Source organism: Phalangium opilio, unplaced genomic scaffold (genome assembly GCF_054372755.1).
Source record: "Phalangium opilio isolate 3A_F unplaced genomic scaffold, DU_Popi_V2 ptg000025l_1, whole genome shotgun sequence".
In the NCBI taxonomy this organism is placed as follows: Eukaryota; Metazoa; Arthropoda; class Arachnida; order Opiliones; family Phalangiidae; genus Phalangium; species Phalangium opilio.
The window spans coordinates 1976463-1992065 of NW_028324156.1; the positions used below are offsets into that span (position 1 = coordinate 1976463).

The 15603-nt window shown below is 40.7% G+C and overlaps 2 protein-coding genes across 8 annotated transcripts; one reads left to right on the plus strand and one right to left on the minus strand.

Annotated features, from left to right (window-relative positions):
• Positions 1-49: 49 nt before the first annotated feature.
• LOC149691701 (uncharacterized) lies at positions 50-8476 on the plus strand. Of its 4 annotated transcripts, none has more exons than XM_089869090.1 (4): positions 50-196; positions 626-782; positions 865-2827; positions 4287-5991. In XM_089869090.1, the coding sequence occupies exons 2-4, from the start codon at positions 690-692 to the stop codon at positions 4478-4480; spliced, it is 2250 nt and encodes a 749-aa protein (XP_089725216.1). In that variant the 5' UTR covers positions 50-196; positions 626-689; the 3' UTR covers positions 4481-5991. The 4 variants fall into 4 exon arrangements, with proteins under 4 accessions (XP_089725216.1, XP_089725218.1, XP_089725217.1 ...); XM_089869092.1 differs by lacking the exon at positions 4287-5991 and adding an exon at positions 5999-8476 and having other exon boundaries at positions 51-196; XM_089869091.1 differs by lacking the exon at positions 4287-5991 and adding an exon at positions 6004-8476 and having other exon boundaries at positions 51-196.
• Positions 8465-15304, minus strand: LOC149691702 (uncharacterized). Of its 4 annotated transcripts, XM_089869088.1 has the most exons (18): positions 15002-15304; positions 13896-14021; positions 13683-13825; positions 13155-13607; positions 12228-13090; positions 12002-12149; positions 11202-11328; positions 10755-11152; positions 10503-10676; positions 10342-10443; positions 10172-10279; positions 9905-10102; positions 9706-9845; positions 9478-9642; positions 9211-9413; positions 8978-9144; positions 8794-8899; positions 8465-8698 (listed from the first exon to the last, which is right to left on the minus strand). In XM_089869088.1, exons 2-18 carry the CDS (start codon positions 14018-14020, stop codon positions 8590-8592), a joined length of 3729 nt encoding a protein of 1242 aa, XP_089725214.1. In that variant the 5' UTR covers position 14021; positions 15002-15304; the 3' UTR covers positions 8465-8589. The 4 variants fall into 4 exon arrangements, with proteins under 4 accessions (XP_089725214.1, XP_089725212.1, XP_089725213.1 ...); XM_089869086.1 differs by having other exon boundaries at positions 8794-8902; positions 8981-9144; positions 12002-13090; positions 15002-15303; XM_089869087.1 differs by having other exon boundaries at positions 10755-11143; positions 12002-13090; positions 15002-15302.
• Between the last annotated feature and the right edge of the window lie 299 nt (positions 15305-15603).

A 15603-nucleotide genomic window follows, 5' to 3' on the forward strand; every position in this document is an offset into this window, starting at 1 on the left:
AAACATTTAGTTATTTTAAGGCAATTGTTCGACCCCTTGATTCGTATTGTTCGTACTGCATTGAAAAAGGCTAAAAGCGGGTGACCCCCGATTGAAAATGGACGGGCGACGGTTTTGTCATCGGGTTTTTTCGAAGTTTTAACTAATTATTTCTTTAAGTAATAAGAATTCTACATGAATTTACTTCATCAGTAGGGTATGTATTCATTTTTTCTATCAGTTAAAGTATTTTAATATATCTTTGCTATCAAAAAACACCCAAATCCTAGAACGCCTAGTCGCCTACAGAATTTTGACCCGCGCTAAGCCTTGGCCATGAAAGGATTAGTAATAATTTTCGCATGCGAAGTTAGAATGCAAACCCCTTTCTTTTTAATTTCAATGTAGTTTTTTGACAAATCTTATGGCAGATAATTAATTTACCATTTTCGGAAGCGTTTAGAAAGAATTGTAACAGTTTTATATTAGCAGTTATTGAAGTGTTTAGTAAAAATGTTTGATAGTCTAACATTTGTTACTTATTATGTATAAAGTACACGCATTGTGGGTTAAATTTGGCTTAATACTATAAGCTCGATAGTAAACAGTACTCGATTTTTAATCCCTTATAAATCTATATTTTTAGTTTCTGTCAAATCTTATCAAGAAGATTTGCCGGGTAGAAGAGCCTTTGTATATTGTTATTGGCTATGGCAACTAGAGGACCTAACCGTTCTCAACAACAATCTGGAAATATGTACACCTTTGAACCTCTAGATAAGCTGGCTAGTAGCACCCTTAAGGTAAATTAAGCTATAATATTTACATATTTTAGTTTAGAATTTTGTTTAAAAAAAATTAATCAAATTAACTCGACTTTGATAGAGGCATCCCAAGATGGAGCTAAATAAAACGGACCTCTTGAAGCTACTAAGTGTTTTAGAAGCTGAACTGCAAGCTAGGGAAATTGTTATAGCGGTGCTGAAGGCTGAACAAGTTAAACAACTTTTATATCCTAAAAGGAAACATAAAAAAGCCTTTTCCGCGGGTGCTGACCCTTTATCAGCTTTGCAAAGAGATGTCTTTGGTGCTTTTGACCCGAACTTTGACGAAACTGCCGTTAAACAAGCTTATAACGCGCAGCTACATCAGTTAGAGCTCTTAATAGCTCATCAAAGGAAAGCTCAAGATAATCTTAGAGAGCAGCTACAAGAAGCTAACGAGCAATATGCTAAAGCCATACAGGAATTGGACGAAGAGAGGCGGAAACACGCCCAAGATACGGCTCAAGGGGATGACGTTACTTATTTACTTGAAAAAGAAAGGGAGAGGTTGAGACAGGAAGTTGATTTTGAAAGACAACAGAACAAACGTTTGGAGAAGGAAGCTCAAAGGCTTTCGGACACTTTAGAAGAAGAACGTTTGAGGCAGAAACAGATTGTTCTTTTGCTATTGGCCGAACGTAAAAGACTAGTCCTAAGGCTGCTGGAAGAAAAGCAACAAGCCGCCGAGCTTAGTGACATCCTGAATGATGAAAAGAATAGGATGGCCGATATGGTTGAAGGTTTGGAGGAGGAAAGCAAGAAATCTCTACAAATGGAAGCTGAAATGGAAAGGCAGCTATCCGAATTTGATTACGAAAGGGAGAGCTACAAAGTTCAACTATCAGCTTATGACCTTAGAAACCAAGAGCTTTTAAATGAGATTGAGCGACTCCAAATTGAGATGGAGGGTTTGAAGCAACAGTTGACCACTTACCAGGAGCAAAAACCACCCTTGACAGTCAATCTGGGTGAAGGAGTCAGAAGTACCATCGTGACGATGGTGACGACACCGCCAACCCTTAGAGCCATTCCCACAGTCACTCCTACTGTCAGCCCTCCCAGAAGCGTAGCCAAACCAGTCAGTCCCAAATGTGGGTTAGCTTCTAGTATCCCTTCCATAGGCGGCGGAGGTGGCAGCAGTATATTATCCTCAATGGTTAGTCCCGCCCCAGCCACACCCGCCAAACCACCCGGATTAGTGGCTCACGTTCCCCCCAAAATGGCCATTGGAAAACCTGTCCCCGCTCCGCAACCCTCAACGGCCGTGCCAATTACTCTCGCTACTCCTCTTACCGCTACTACCGTCACTGTGACGAAAAGTGCCAAATCCGCTTTAAAAGTCAGCACCCCGGCTTTGCCTCCTCGTTCCATTTCGCCTTCCCCGACTTCCCCTCAAGCCAATACTGGAGATCTTCACGCCGCCACCGCGTCTTCCTCCGATTCCGAAGCTCAAGAGGAAACCTCTCCCATTTCTTCATCGGGAGGTTGCACTTCAGTTTCAGCCGCTGTTAAATTATTCGCTGGTCAAAGCTTGCTTAAAGGAACTAGTAACATCGGACCCCCTTCACGAAAATCGCCCGGTCCAGCTGGTAGAGGAAACCCGCCTCCTGTCCCGCCTAATAAACCCGTTCTGCCCCCTCAATCGCTGCATAGGAAGGATTTAGGCCCTAAACCACCGGTACCACCCAGGGGGGCTCCTGGTGATTCGGGAGAAGGTTCAACGTCAACGGTGCAACGTTCTCCACGCGCTCTAGGATCTATTATGAAACCCGGTGATTCTAATCTAGTAAAAATGGTGGATGGTCATCCTCCGGTTCAAGTTAGTGCTTCGGATAACGTTTGGAATAATACAAACTCCGACACTGCCAATAGCGGCAGTTCCACTTCGCCAACTGGGATTAATGCCACCACCACCATCAATAATTCAACTCCCGGTTCTTCTAATCAACAAGACCAAAATGCCATGGAAATTTTAGGACAAGAGCTAGCGGATTTTCAACAACTCTTTGTATCAATGGCTAATGGTGAGTTTTATACCTTTTTCTTTGTTACATTCCTAGTGGGAATTGAGGGTTGCTAGAAATAATCTGCAGATAAGAATACTCTGTATAATTAACAACGTTTAAATTGGTTTAATTATTTGGGAAGAAGGGTCGCGATGTTATCAGGTAGCCATAGTGTCTGTACTTATTGCGTAGCCGCGGTATGACCCCGTTCTCGTCGGGTAGCCGAGGTACGACCCCGTGCTTCTCGGGTAGCCGAAGTACGACCCCGTGCTTCTCGGGTAGCCGAAGTACGACCCCGTGCTTCTCGGGTAGCCGAAGTACGACCTCGTGCTTCTCGGGTAGCCGAAGTACGACCTCGTGCTTCTCGGGTAGCCGAAGTACGACCCCGTGCTTCTCGGGTAGCCGAAGTACGACCCCGTGCTTCTCGGGTAGCCGAAGTACGACCCCGTGCTTCTCGGGTAGCCGAAGTACGACCCCGTGCTTCTCGGGTAGCCGAAGTACGACCCCGTGCTTCTCGGGTAGCCGAAGTACGACCCCGTGCTTCTCGGGTAGCCGAAGTACGACCCCGAGCTTCTCGGGTAGCCGAAGTACGACCCCGTGTTTCTCGGGTAGCCGAAGTACGACCCCGAGCTTCTCGATCGGGGTAGCCGCGGTACGACCCCGTGCTTCTCGCGTAGCCGAAGTACGACCCCGTGCTTCTCGGGTAGCCGAAGTACGACCCCGTGCTTCTCGGTCGGGGTAGGTAACGGCGGTACGACCCCGTTCTCGGTCGGGGTAGGTAGCCGCGGTACGACCCCGTTCTCGGTCGGGGTAGGTAGCCGCGGTACGACCCCGTTCTCGGTCGGGGTAGGTAACGGCGGTACGACCCCGTTCTCGGTCGGGGTAGGTAGCCGCGGTACGACCCCGTTATCGGTCGGGGTAGGTAGCCGCGGTACGACCCCGTTCTCGGTCGGGGTAGGTAACGGCGGTACGACCCCGTTCTCGGTCGGGGTAGGTAGCCGCGGTACGACCCCGTTCTCGGTCGGGGTAGGTAGCCGCGGTACGACCCCGTTATCGGTCGGGGTAGGTAGCCGCGGTACGACCCCGTTCTCGGTCGGGGTAGGTAGCCGCGGTACGACCCCGTTCTCGGTCGGGGTAGGTAGCCGCGGTACGACCCCGTTCTCGGTCGGGGTAGGTAACGGCGGTACGACCCCGTTCTCGGTCGGGGTAGGTAGCCGCGGTACGACCCCGTTCTCGGTCGGGGTAGGTAGCCGCGGTACGACCCCGTTCTCGGTCGGGGTAGGTAGCCGCGGTACGACCCCGTTCTCGGTCGGGGTAGGTAGCCGCGGTACAACCCCGTTCTCGTCGTCGGGTAGCAATAGTATCTGTTCGCATCAGGGTATAGAAAATGAACTTTGAAGATTGTAAATTGTGTTTAAATTATTCATCCGGATTTCTTCGTGGTTCCCTTTTCCAATTCCTTCTTATATTCTCTTAGGTTTTATTCGGGGCCGCTTTTATTCATTCAATCTTGTCTTTAAAAAATTCCCGCAAATCTTTGCGCTCAACTACCAAAATACCGTTCGTTTATTTTGTCCGCCTCTTAACAACCCCTTGGCCAGCTCATCATCGCTAAATCCACACTTTCGAAGGCTCTGTTGCGTAACGTGGCGATTTTGGTGGTGGCAATAATCTTCAGTCCAATTTTGTTACACGGAAATGGGAATTCCGTAAATTGGCAGTGGCGGTGGTTTTATACCCAATTTTTTAAATATCTTTCTGTTACTTTTTTCTGGAGTGATTTTTTTTCTTATTTCGATATGACCTGCTTGTTCTTTTCCAATTTATTGCACATTTAACGTGTTTCTGTTAAGTCTGGTGTGAATTGAATGAAGGGGTGTGTACTTGGCGTCAAACTGTGTGCAGAGTGTCAAAGGACAAGGGGTCTACAACATTTAGTTTCGGAGATAAGGGTTTCCCAAACATTGGTTGTCCCATAAATCAAGGAAATAGAGTAATTTCATTTCCATACGTCATAACCCTCTGGGGGCAATTCTCTTATCTTTTTAAGCGTGTTATCTCGCAAGTGATAACTATATTCTAAAGGGTTGGTGTCAACCTAGTGCGTTCTATGAGTGCGTGAGATATAAATAGGCGATTAGTCATAGCTGTCATCAAACCTTGAACGAAAAGCGGCGGATGTCTCGCGAATTCCCCTGGTGCTAATAAAAACCAAGGTGGTCAAGTTTAAATTTTATTTGCTGTAGTTATAAAGCAAGCGATAGGCCTAACTTATCTCCATAGTTATCACTCTCGTGAAAATTAAAACGGGGTTGAATTGTGGGTACGCTGGCAAAGTTAAGCTAATTCAAAGTCGCTTGTCTTCTACCCGTTTAATATTACACTTCTGCTAGATAAAGGCTTAAAGAACGTTCTTAGATTGAAGATTTACGAAAGTAAACAAGATGGGTCGGCTGATAGGGCTTACTCCACATGTCATGTGATATTACTATAGAGTAATTTCGGTTGAGATGGGGGAGTGAACTGTGTATCCCCTACGTTAGGGGCAACTTTGTACTAGAGAATACTATTTGCCCCTGGAAGGGAAGGGGAGGGGGGATATCACTAAGGTAAGAGATAGAGGGTTATGACGTTGCCTATATGGGAAAGAAATTACTCTATTTCCTTAATTGTTTTAGGGGCCAATCAATGTTTGGGAGCCTATATCTCAGTAACAAAATTTTGTAGACCCCATTGATAATTGACACTTTCCATTCAGTTTAACCCAAAGAACAAAGACACCCAGTTTAATTTATTGCATACTTATCAGAAACAACCTGTAGTTTTTGCACCCCAGCCTGTAGTGCGCTTGATTAACCCGAGTTTTAAATATCTTTCTTCTCTCGACGCTTAGTAGTGTTTCCATCGTTTTCTTTTCACTTACGTAGTGTTTTTAGACGTACTTTGATTTCATTTGGTCATGGATGTTCATGCTTGACAGTATTTCCTTCATTTTTCATTACAACCAATCCAAAAATAGACCACGTTGGAATTAATTTAACTAGTTTCAGTATTTTTGCTTTCCCGTATAAATTTATATATTTTTGAATTTCACTTGCGTTGCATTTACGTGTTATTTTGCACGATTTCACACAATAATGTTAATTTTTGTTTAAAATGGTGACGTAAATGTCATTAATTTTTCCACAGGACAGTGGCCAGAGGTGATGTGAGGTCGTAGAACCTTTAAAATCAATAATTTAAGTTAACGTAAAAAAAAAAGAAAAAATAATTGTGCCAATAATAGGCATCGATCTCATATCTAGCGTGTGTTATTAATCATCTCTTCGAAAAAAAAAAAAAACAGAAATAGACCAGGATATATAATCGTTTAAACCAACTTCGAAAGGCTTTTTCCACCTTTAAACGTTTTGAATGTTTTAAACAATATGAATTTCTTAAGAAACAAAAGAACAACCAACCTCCCCCCTTGACATTTATCATCTAAAAAACAAAAAAACAAAGCCTTCCCCCTAATTGAAAATTTTCAAAGAAAAGAAAAACAAACACCGTTAGATTTTAGAAAAAGTTTTCAAATAAAACGTAAAAATCTCCACCACACACCACCCGCCGAACAATTTTAAACGGCAAATTCAATTCTACATATTGAGGCAACTAACTACATGACCAATATTTAAATATAATCTAACAAGGAACGATTTACAATCCCACAAACCTAAATAACTTTAAAATAAAATTAGGTTTAAGCAAGAAGTAATATCTAGTTTATAAGGGAGAAGGTATAAAATCGCCCCTCATTTATAATCTAGCTTTATCTCCAGTCCAAACGTGTAGTAGGTCCGGAGTTAATCCCCGCCGCCTCTAAATTACAACCAGCCAGCATCTAATTGGTTCTTGAAAAAGCACGTCAGCGCGTCTACGCGAATGACGAAAATTACACTCATATTTTCCCGACTGCGGAGAGGCGAAATAGCCCGGGGCCTCCTTTTACGTCCCCCCTTGTATTTTAAAAGGGGAACTGGGACTATGGCGCGCGAATACTTAGGTATCTTACACCTTCTCCCTAATAAACTAGATATCGCTTCTTAGTTTAAGATTAACCCCCCCCCCCCCAAAAAAAAAGAACTCGATCTGAGATGAATTTAAAAAAAAAGGAGAGATAAATTCGTCGTAAAGTTTTTTTAATATTAATCTAATCTATTACTTCCAATAATTTCCGTAAGAGATTTTTTTAAAATCTTTAGTTAATTAACTAAGTTAACGAAGTTTATTCAGAAATGTTCACAAATTATTTTAACGAAGTATTTATTTATTTATTTATTTCGTTATAATAATTTTATTTACAAACATTCTTCTGAAGTTGCTATAAAAGAAAGAGAGAGATAGAGAAAAAATAGAGAGTTATTTTCATTAATTTTTGGCTTAATTTTTAAATAATGGAAATTTTACGTGCGATATTATACATATATTTTCTTATAACGAGTATCAATTTTTACAGCTATTTATTTACCCCCCCTTTCTTTATTTTATTTTTAATTTCTTTGTGGAAATTATATATATTTTTTTGTTAATTAACTCCGCGCGTTAAAAATATTAAAAATAAAATTAATCATCACGTATTTATTTATTCTTTAATTTCCTTTCGTGAATATTGTTAACCATCGTCTGGTTTGCTTATTTTTTATGTCGACTTATTCATGATGGAAAATTAGTATAAATAACGTGGGAATATGTATAAATTATGCATATATTAAAAATTAATTACGACTGTATATAATGTCTAGGGTTTAGGAGTTAATTAATAGAAGAAAAAAAAGGAAAAACGAATAAGAAATTAATTAACGTTTTTCGTTAGAAATTCGTACGCAAAAAAAAACATACAAACAAGTTTTAATACTTGAAATTTAAATTTGATGAAGAAAAGACATCGTATAATTAATAAGACAGATTTTGTGGTAATTTTCATGGTGGTATTAATTATTTTTCGCGCGCAACTGGTATTAATTATTTTAAACGTCCCTCCTAGCCCCCCTCCACTAATCACTTAAGTAATTAGCATTTATCGTGCCATAATTAACGTAGAATCACTTAGTACACCACACCATTTGTTTTTAGTGATTGTAAACAAGCCCTTAAGTCAAAAGGGCAAAGGCAGCAGACAAAAACCCCTCCTCATTTAGTGTTATGGTAGCAAAATGGTTAATTGTTTTAATGTCGAATTAAATTAAGTTAATTAATTAACTTAATAACAGTATATATTAAGTGTAAGAGCCAATGGCTGTACTTAAATTAATTTAATTAAATCAGGCCATTTAAATTAAGCTTATTATTATTATTATTTTAAGTGTATCAAAAATGCCTTTTAACCATGCATGCATGAATTGATTTTTAAATTGTTTCGTGAATATTAATTACGATATAACATCCCATTTTCATCATGGTAGGTGTAATTCGGGGAATTTCACGCGAGTTTAAGGTAGTTTTTATTTATATTTAAACACATAAAAGTTTTGTCCCTCCCCTCCCCCTAAAAAACAAATGAAACGACAACCAACATAATGCATTTTATTCTGTAATGTTGCATTTTTAATAGTAATATGTGCTTTTGAAGAAGAAAAAAAAAACAAAGAAACAAATAAATTGGCGTGTACTATACGGTTTTTATAATAGTAGAACATTTTTATTGTTATGTATATTCTAATGAACATAAGTTCGCAAAAACTACATTCCCGAGGTAATAAGTACGATTTTTTTTGGTTATGGCACTAATACATATTTATCTATGGTTTATATTCGCTACTTGGTAAACGATTTTTAGGGTCTTCGTAAAATACACTGAAGTCAACTTCCGGTATTCTGTGTTTATCACTGCATTTTACCAGAATGTTTCTGAAATATTGCGAAGTTAGAAACCTTCTAGTTTCCGTAACCAGGGTTTTTCTAAAGGAATACAGTCCCTTCCAAGATTATGTTCGATTACTTACTTTTTGGAATGTGTTTCGAAGGGTTTTAGAGGCACCGTCTCCAAACTGTCGGAGTTATCACATAAAAGTCGAGCTATATTTGACTTTTTAATCTCGACCAATTGTTCTGAAAAACAATTATATAGATCAAGGTCTGATTGGCCTGACAATTACCCAAATTCCCCCATGTTACAGTTGTACTTACCCTTTGTGAATGGTGCTGGGTAAGTATTTTCGTACCAGTATCTATCGCCTTTACGTAATCTGGAAAACTGTTCCGCTATCAAACAAGAGTGAGTCGGTCCAAGTATACCACCTGGAACCTTTGGTTCAGATACCGCTCCAACCACAAAGTCAATATCATGGACGGAACTGTGTTTATGATGGGATTTACGTTACATTATGGGTTGCGTTTATTCGGTTAAACCTTAGACATACTCGTATGTATTCCTGAACATATCCGTCTTCTCTTTACCAGCGAGTTCTTCCATGTCTTTCCAGTTTCTAATGGGACTTAGGCCGCAAAATTTCCTCCATTTTGTGTAAGGCGCCAATCCGTGGTCTCTACCACGTTGAATTGTTGTAGCTGTCAAGTCAATTCCAAACTTACCACCTTTGGGTTCGAATAGATGGTTCCTGATCTGAAATTTAGATTAAATACGAGTGTTATGGGTTTGTGACATTGATGACATATCGTCGTCGTACTTCTTCCGCTTCGTGATTGTCCACAATACTGGCTGCTTCATGTACCATTCCCCTGATGTGTGGATCGACTCCTTTTTCGTATATCGTTTGTGGGTTGAAGAAAGTTTCCCTTAGAGATCTTTTCTCAACGACGTTGTATTTGGAATCAACCAGTTCGATGTAGTTCTGGAAAACATTAATTGGACGGTTTTCATTACGTCAGTTACTTACGGTGGTTGTTACAAGTACTTTAATTTGCCCGTGACCAAATCGGTAGGCAGCTGCGGCAAAGACGTTGCTTATTGTAGGGTCAGTTTCGTTGTCGTATCCATCGTAGTAGTGTCCACCTTTGGTTAGTTCCAAACCATACTTCTTGATGTAGCGTTTACCTGAAAGAAATTGCCGTTAAGCACCTACTGACTTTGAAAGACGTTCCTTGACGACGTACCTACTAAAAGTGGAAGATACTCATTATAGGTTATGTGTTGAAATTCAGCTACTATCACTCTCTTGGCTTCTTGAAATAATCTTTCATCGTCCCAAGTTGGATTGACTTCTTTTAGTTTTGCAGCGACGCGATTATGTTCGCGATGAAGTAGTGTATGAACTGTCATTAATTCCACTTGTTCATTGACTCTTTTGTCCCCTTTTTGTGTGTATTTAAGCGTTCATTAATGTTCCTGAAATATTCTTAGCTAATTCTAAGTTAAATTACCAGATTTAAAACAGTATTGACGATTTGCAGGATTACCACACGTTGAAAATATGTCGGGTGTGACAGGTAGCATTGGGTGCCCGTTAAGAATGCTGATCTTTATTTGACCTTTGAAGCGACGATGTTAGAATAAATACTCAAGGTACGTACCTCACGAATTGATGACTTACCATCCACGTGGGTCCTCATACCATGCTGTTCATCCTCGGAGGAACCGTAAGTAACCGAACCATCAAGGTAAGACGTAATTTGATTCATTTGATCTCTTGGACCTATTTTATTGGCCTTAGTTTGGGTTGGTTTAAAGTCCGGGTTTAGTACTAGCACTTACCCAGTCGTTTGTAGTTGGCTGGAGCCGATCTGACAAACTCTTGGCATGTTATGTTAAGGGGGGAGAAAAATTGGTCAACCTCTGATACGCCGATTGCCAAACACTCTGGGTGCTTGTAGGACGCGTTCCTAAGTACTTCCACGTGGCAACAAGTAATTGGGGTACCGTCGCAAGCTTTTGAAGTCGCGTAAATTGATTTTTGATTCAATCAATCAAAGACCTACCCGAGCAGGTTAAGGACTGAGTACTTACATTTAGAACCGGCGGTGTTTGTTATGTCATGATCCACGAAAAGTCCCCAAAAGGTACTCATCATTGTTACTTTACTATCCCCCTTGCTCTTGCCGTTGGAAATAGTAGCGCTAATTTGGCGCGCACTCGGTAACGGTTTTCCGGAACTTCCGAGTCGTATTGTTGAAATGCCGTCGTCGTAAACTGCCGGAAGTAGTCGCTTATACGGCGAGAAGGAAGCACCCCAAACTGGATGCGCCACGTTGTTGCACGCGCCATCCGCTATTCTGTAAGGTTTATCTTTCCAGCACCGGCCTTCTTCGGTGCCGTCTTCAACATTGAAGACGGCTTGACCCATGGCCTCAAGTTTTGGAAGATATTCTCCCACTTGGTCGCTTTCGAGCTTTAACCTACGACATCTACTTGTCAGTAGGACTTAGCGATAGTTACGTTAGAAACAACACTTACTCATCTTTCAGTAACTCGGATGCCCCTTCCTTGACCACTGCTCTTTTGGCCAACTTCAACGCCCTCGGTTTGAGTGACGTGAATCTTTGATGTGCAGCCGCGGCACTGGTCTCAGTTAGTTTAATTCCTATTCAAGTACAATTAGGTATGGTGGGGTAATTGGCCCTGACTTTGATTGCTCTTTTTTGCTTTTAATTGGAAGTCACGAGTTGTTTTTCGTTTCATTAAGTCACATGATAATTTAAGGGGGGGGGGATAGAGATTCGATGTAGCGATAATTTTAGCCCCAAGCTATGTCTGCCTGCAAAGGAACGCATATCTTGGTTCGATAAAAAAAGCAGAAAGACCCCATTCTGTTTCTTCACGATGTATCCCATAAATCATTTTAAAGAACTGGTTGTTCGTGTTGGAGGTTAAGGTTAACTTTGGCCCTTATTTTGAACCGGAAGTGAAAGTTTGAAAAGGAAAAGTGTATATGGGGAAACAGAATGAAGCCATTTCAATTTTTTTTAAACCAGAAATTGGAACCTTTATTGGCAGTATAATCCAGAAAAAATACATTTATGCAAATTAATAAATTGTGATTTTTGTAAAAGCAAAAAAAATCAGTCGTCCCGGAACATAATATTAGTTCTTGTGTTTTTGAAACTAATTACTTCTTTCCCCTATGGTAATCACAGAAAGAAGACCAATCTTTATTATTCCCACCCAAATAATTCAGCCTTTTATCTTTCCCGGGACCGTTTGAAAACGATAAAATTTGCGTGTGATGAATTTGGGCATGTTATTTGTTCATGTACCTTTCTGACGAAGGTTATCCTCTAGCGCCATTCTTTTCTCCAACTTAACGCTTCCATGTTCCATTGCTCTTTCGAACATGGACATGGTAGCCTCTTTAAAGATATCCTCTTCTTTGTTACCGGATTTCAAGACGTACTCTTCAACCTTCTTCTTGTAATAAGGTTTCCATTTTTCATCAAAAAGAACCTTAGCTTTCTCTTTTGCGTCATTATAAATTTTGTCTACCTTTTCATCGAGTTCTTTTTTCGTCAGGTACAACTTTCCATTACCAGGGTTCGACTTCTTGGGCTTGTATTGCTTGGCGTAGTCGCTGTACTTATCAGCGAACTCCGAGTAATCTTTCGAAGGAGTGTCCGGGATGGTGACTCCACCATTGGCCATACGGTACTTGTTGTTAGTTTCACGGTGTTTCTCAAAGTAAGATCGACTTGGGTCGTCGCTGGTTTCGGTCTTGCCAGTTGACTTCAGTAATGGTTTATCGATGCCAGTGAATTTTCCCATGAACTTTTCATTGATGGCTTTGTTCTTGTCAATGTATGACATTCCGTGGTCCATGCTGGGAGTGAAACCACCCGTGGATCCTCCTCCGATGTATTTTGAAGCGAATTTGTTGTTGATTTTTGCGTTGTAGTCCATGTAGGTTGATGGATCCCCAGCGGAGGTATAGTCAGGGACCGAAGCACCTCCAATATAGGCCTTAGCGAATTTATCGTTAATTTTCTTGTTATATTCCGCGTAAGATGCCGGGTTTCCTGCCATTCCAGGCGCGGCGGATTTAAGCTGACTTCCGCCGTACTTCGAAGAGTACTTTCCATTCATGTACTTGTTCATATCAGCATACTTCTTTTGGGCATCCATTTGTTTTTCCCATCCTTCATCGCCTCCTCCGACGTTTTGCGTCATACTCTCGCCATTTATTCCTTTACCGTCGTCAGTTTTCGCGGCGCTTCCGCCGTTCATGTATTTTTTGGCCCACTTGTTGTTGATATCCTGATACTTCTTGACGTAAGACTGTGGATCTGCCATACTAGCGTAGTCGGATGGTCCGCTTTTCAACAATGGTTTTTTTGTGGTTTTACCATCATCGTCTGAAAGTAAAGAAGCGTACATGTATTAGTGTGTGACCTTGATTGATCTTCATGGTCCTTCTACCTTTTGGGAATGGAATCTTGAAATTTCCACCCATGAAAGCCTTAGCGAATTTCTCTTGGATTTTGGCGTTGAATTCGGCATAGGCTATAGCGGTTTTGTTCTCGTCATCTCCTGGTTTGGGAACCGGTGGCTCTTCACCAAAAAGGTAATGAGATGCGAACTTGGCGTTGGCTTTCTGGTAAATGTAAGAGATATTCTTCTGGATTTCATCGTTGAGTTTTTCTTCAGCAGTTTTCTTCAAGTCTGGTGTATCGGGCGTGTCTGTCGTATCGGGCCAATCCTTGTCTGGCCAATCAGGTTTGTCAGGCTTATCTGGTTTGTCGGGCTTATCGGGCCAATCCTTGTCTGGCCAATCGGGTTTGTCGGGCTTATCGGGTTTGTCGGGCTTATCTGGCTTATCGGGTTTATCTTTCTTCATCCATTTTGTCCAATCAGGAGGCGAAGATCCCTTGCCTACAAGTGAACCAGACAAATCCCCCACGTTGGAACTCACGTGTTGAATTCAACAACCCATAATATATTTCTTACCCATTGTACCATAGGACATCTTTAAGTTGCCATCTTGTTTCGTATTAGCCAAGGTCGTCAGCTCATCAGGTAGCTCTATCGTCAATGTCTTGGAACCGTGAATTCCGCGTATGGAAACTACTATCACGGACGCGCAAACACACCTACGGATAAAGGTAGTTCTCAGAATTTTGAAGCCCGGTATAATAACCCGAAATGGGTGAAAGCACTTACGTTATTGAAAGTACACCAATGGCCCATTTCCACCATTGAGTTGGTGGAGGTGATTTTCTATGCAAGGCAAAACTCGGTCTATCGTAGAGCAAAGGTCGCCTTTCGGTACCATCGATGTCGTCCATTCTGCTCAGATGAGAATATGGAAATGATGTACTCATGATATAGTCACTTAAGTTCCCCTACACCTCGTGACACTTTGGGTTTTATTAATCACGTGCAATGTTATACAAATCTAATTAAATTAAATTAAAAACTATTTGTGATCACTACTAGTTAGTTACTAGGGCGCGAACTAAGTGCTAAAAGTGTTTTTTCCGAAAATGATTCTCTCTAAAAATTCGGGTCCAAGTCACATGAGTTGAGATTAGAATCCCGCCAAACCAGTCGTCCTTCGGGCGGGATGAATTAAGTAAGAAAAAAATCGTGATTTTTTTTTTTTCTTGGCTAGTCCCATGATCGAGACAGTGGTGGTCGCGCATTTTAATAAGTATCTATCTACCCTCCTTCAGAAGAGGCCCCTTTGAAGGGCCAATCACGTGCTTTTAAGTAAAGAAATCCATCCCTTCTTATATAATTACTAAGGGAAATTAGGAACTGGTTAAGAAAATCGAAAAAAGACAAAAACATCCCGTGACTTTAGAGAGAGAGAGAAAGAGAGATTAAATTTTAATTCCAGGTGCTATTTTACCGAATTTTAACAAAATTTTCTAGATTTTTATATCGACTATATTTTCCTTTCGTTATATATAATTAATATTTAATTAAAATGCTAATTGTTAGTTAGATTGGATTAAATTTCTCCCTGATTTTCTTTGATCTTTTTAGGGAGCGATCTCTGTCACATTGTTACAACAAAATCATTGACATTCATTAATTCTCAAATTTAAACCTATTTTTCCACGTCTAAACTTCGGTTTTCACTTTTCACACCGGAATTATGACAAACATAACTTTTCACGTTGTTATAATGGGAAACCTTTTCAACTTTAGTTTATGGTCTTCTAACTGACAACGTAAGGTTTCCCCATTAACCCCTAACGAACTCAAAATTCAACAAAAACGCGGATGTTAAATAGATTAATTTGAACCAGAAACTTATCTACCTTTTACTGTCAAAAATTCTTCTTCCAAAGTGGTTTCCGTAAATGTGTGGTTCAACCTCGTGTTGAAAACGGTTGCAGCCTAATCTAGAATTATTGGCAAACTGATTTGAAGAAGTTCTCCTAGTCTCGTTCAACGTTAGTTCCTAAGCGAAGTCAGGTGACTGGACACCACTCCCTTTAGAATCCCTTTCTACCAGTATACTACGGTCCGTATGCAAGTTTGAAGTGTTACAGTACTTGCTCGATAAGTTAGGTTAACTACTCGTGTACGGTACTGTCAGAGCCAACTTAACTTGACTTCTTAACTCTAAAGCCGGGACGGACCGCCTAGGGCTTCTTTGGAAGAGATTAATCAGTTTTGGACCATTCGACGGTTCGACCCTCCTGAGTTTTCCTTCCCTCCGTCTTAGCCCCTTTCAACAATCTCCCGTTACAAGTAGGATAGGATAGGATAGTTTATTGCAAGGTTCTCGAAACATTTTTTTTTCACATTTTAAAGCTGAACTGAATACGAATTAGGAAACTAATGGGTTTTATTACTTGGTACATTTTCTGTTATCGAGTTTCTAGAAGGAATTTTTCAAACTTATTAAAGTATCTTC

Bases quoted from the DNA above. Each gene is read 5' to 3' on its own strand.
- LOC149691701 (XM_089869090.1), top strand. From the start codon at position 690: ATGGCAACTAGAGGACCTAACCGTTCTCAACAACAATCTGGAAATATG. The intron at 783-864 runs GTAAATTAAGCT...CGACTTTGATAG, and splicing joins TGGCTAGTAGCACCCTTAAG to AGGCATCCCAAGATGGAGCT. The intron at 2,828-4,286 runs GTGAGTTTTATA...ATATTCTCTTAG, and splicing joins CTTTGTATCAATGGCTAATG to GTTTTATTCGGGGCCGCTTT.
- LOC149691702 (XM_089869086.1), bottom strand. From the start codon at position 14,020: ATGGACGACATCGATGGTACCGAAAGGCGACCTTTGCTCTACGATAGA. The intron at 10,444-10,502 runs GTAAGTGCTAGT...CCAATAAAATAG, and splicing joins AGCCAACTACAAACGACTGG to GTCCAAGAGATCAAATGAAT. The intron at 10,103-10,171 runs GTAATTTAACTT...ACACACAAAAAG, and splicing joins TCAATACTGTTTTAAATCTG to GGGACAAAAGAGTCAATGAA.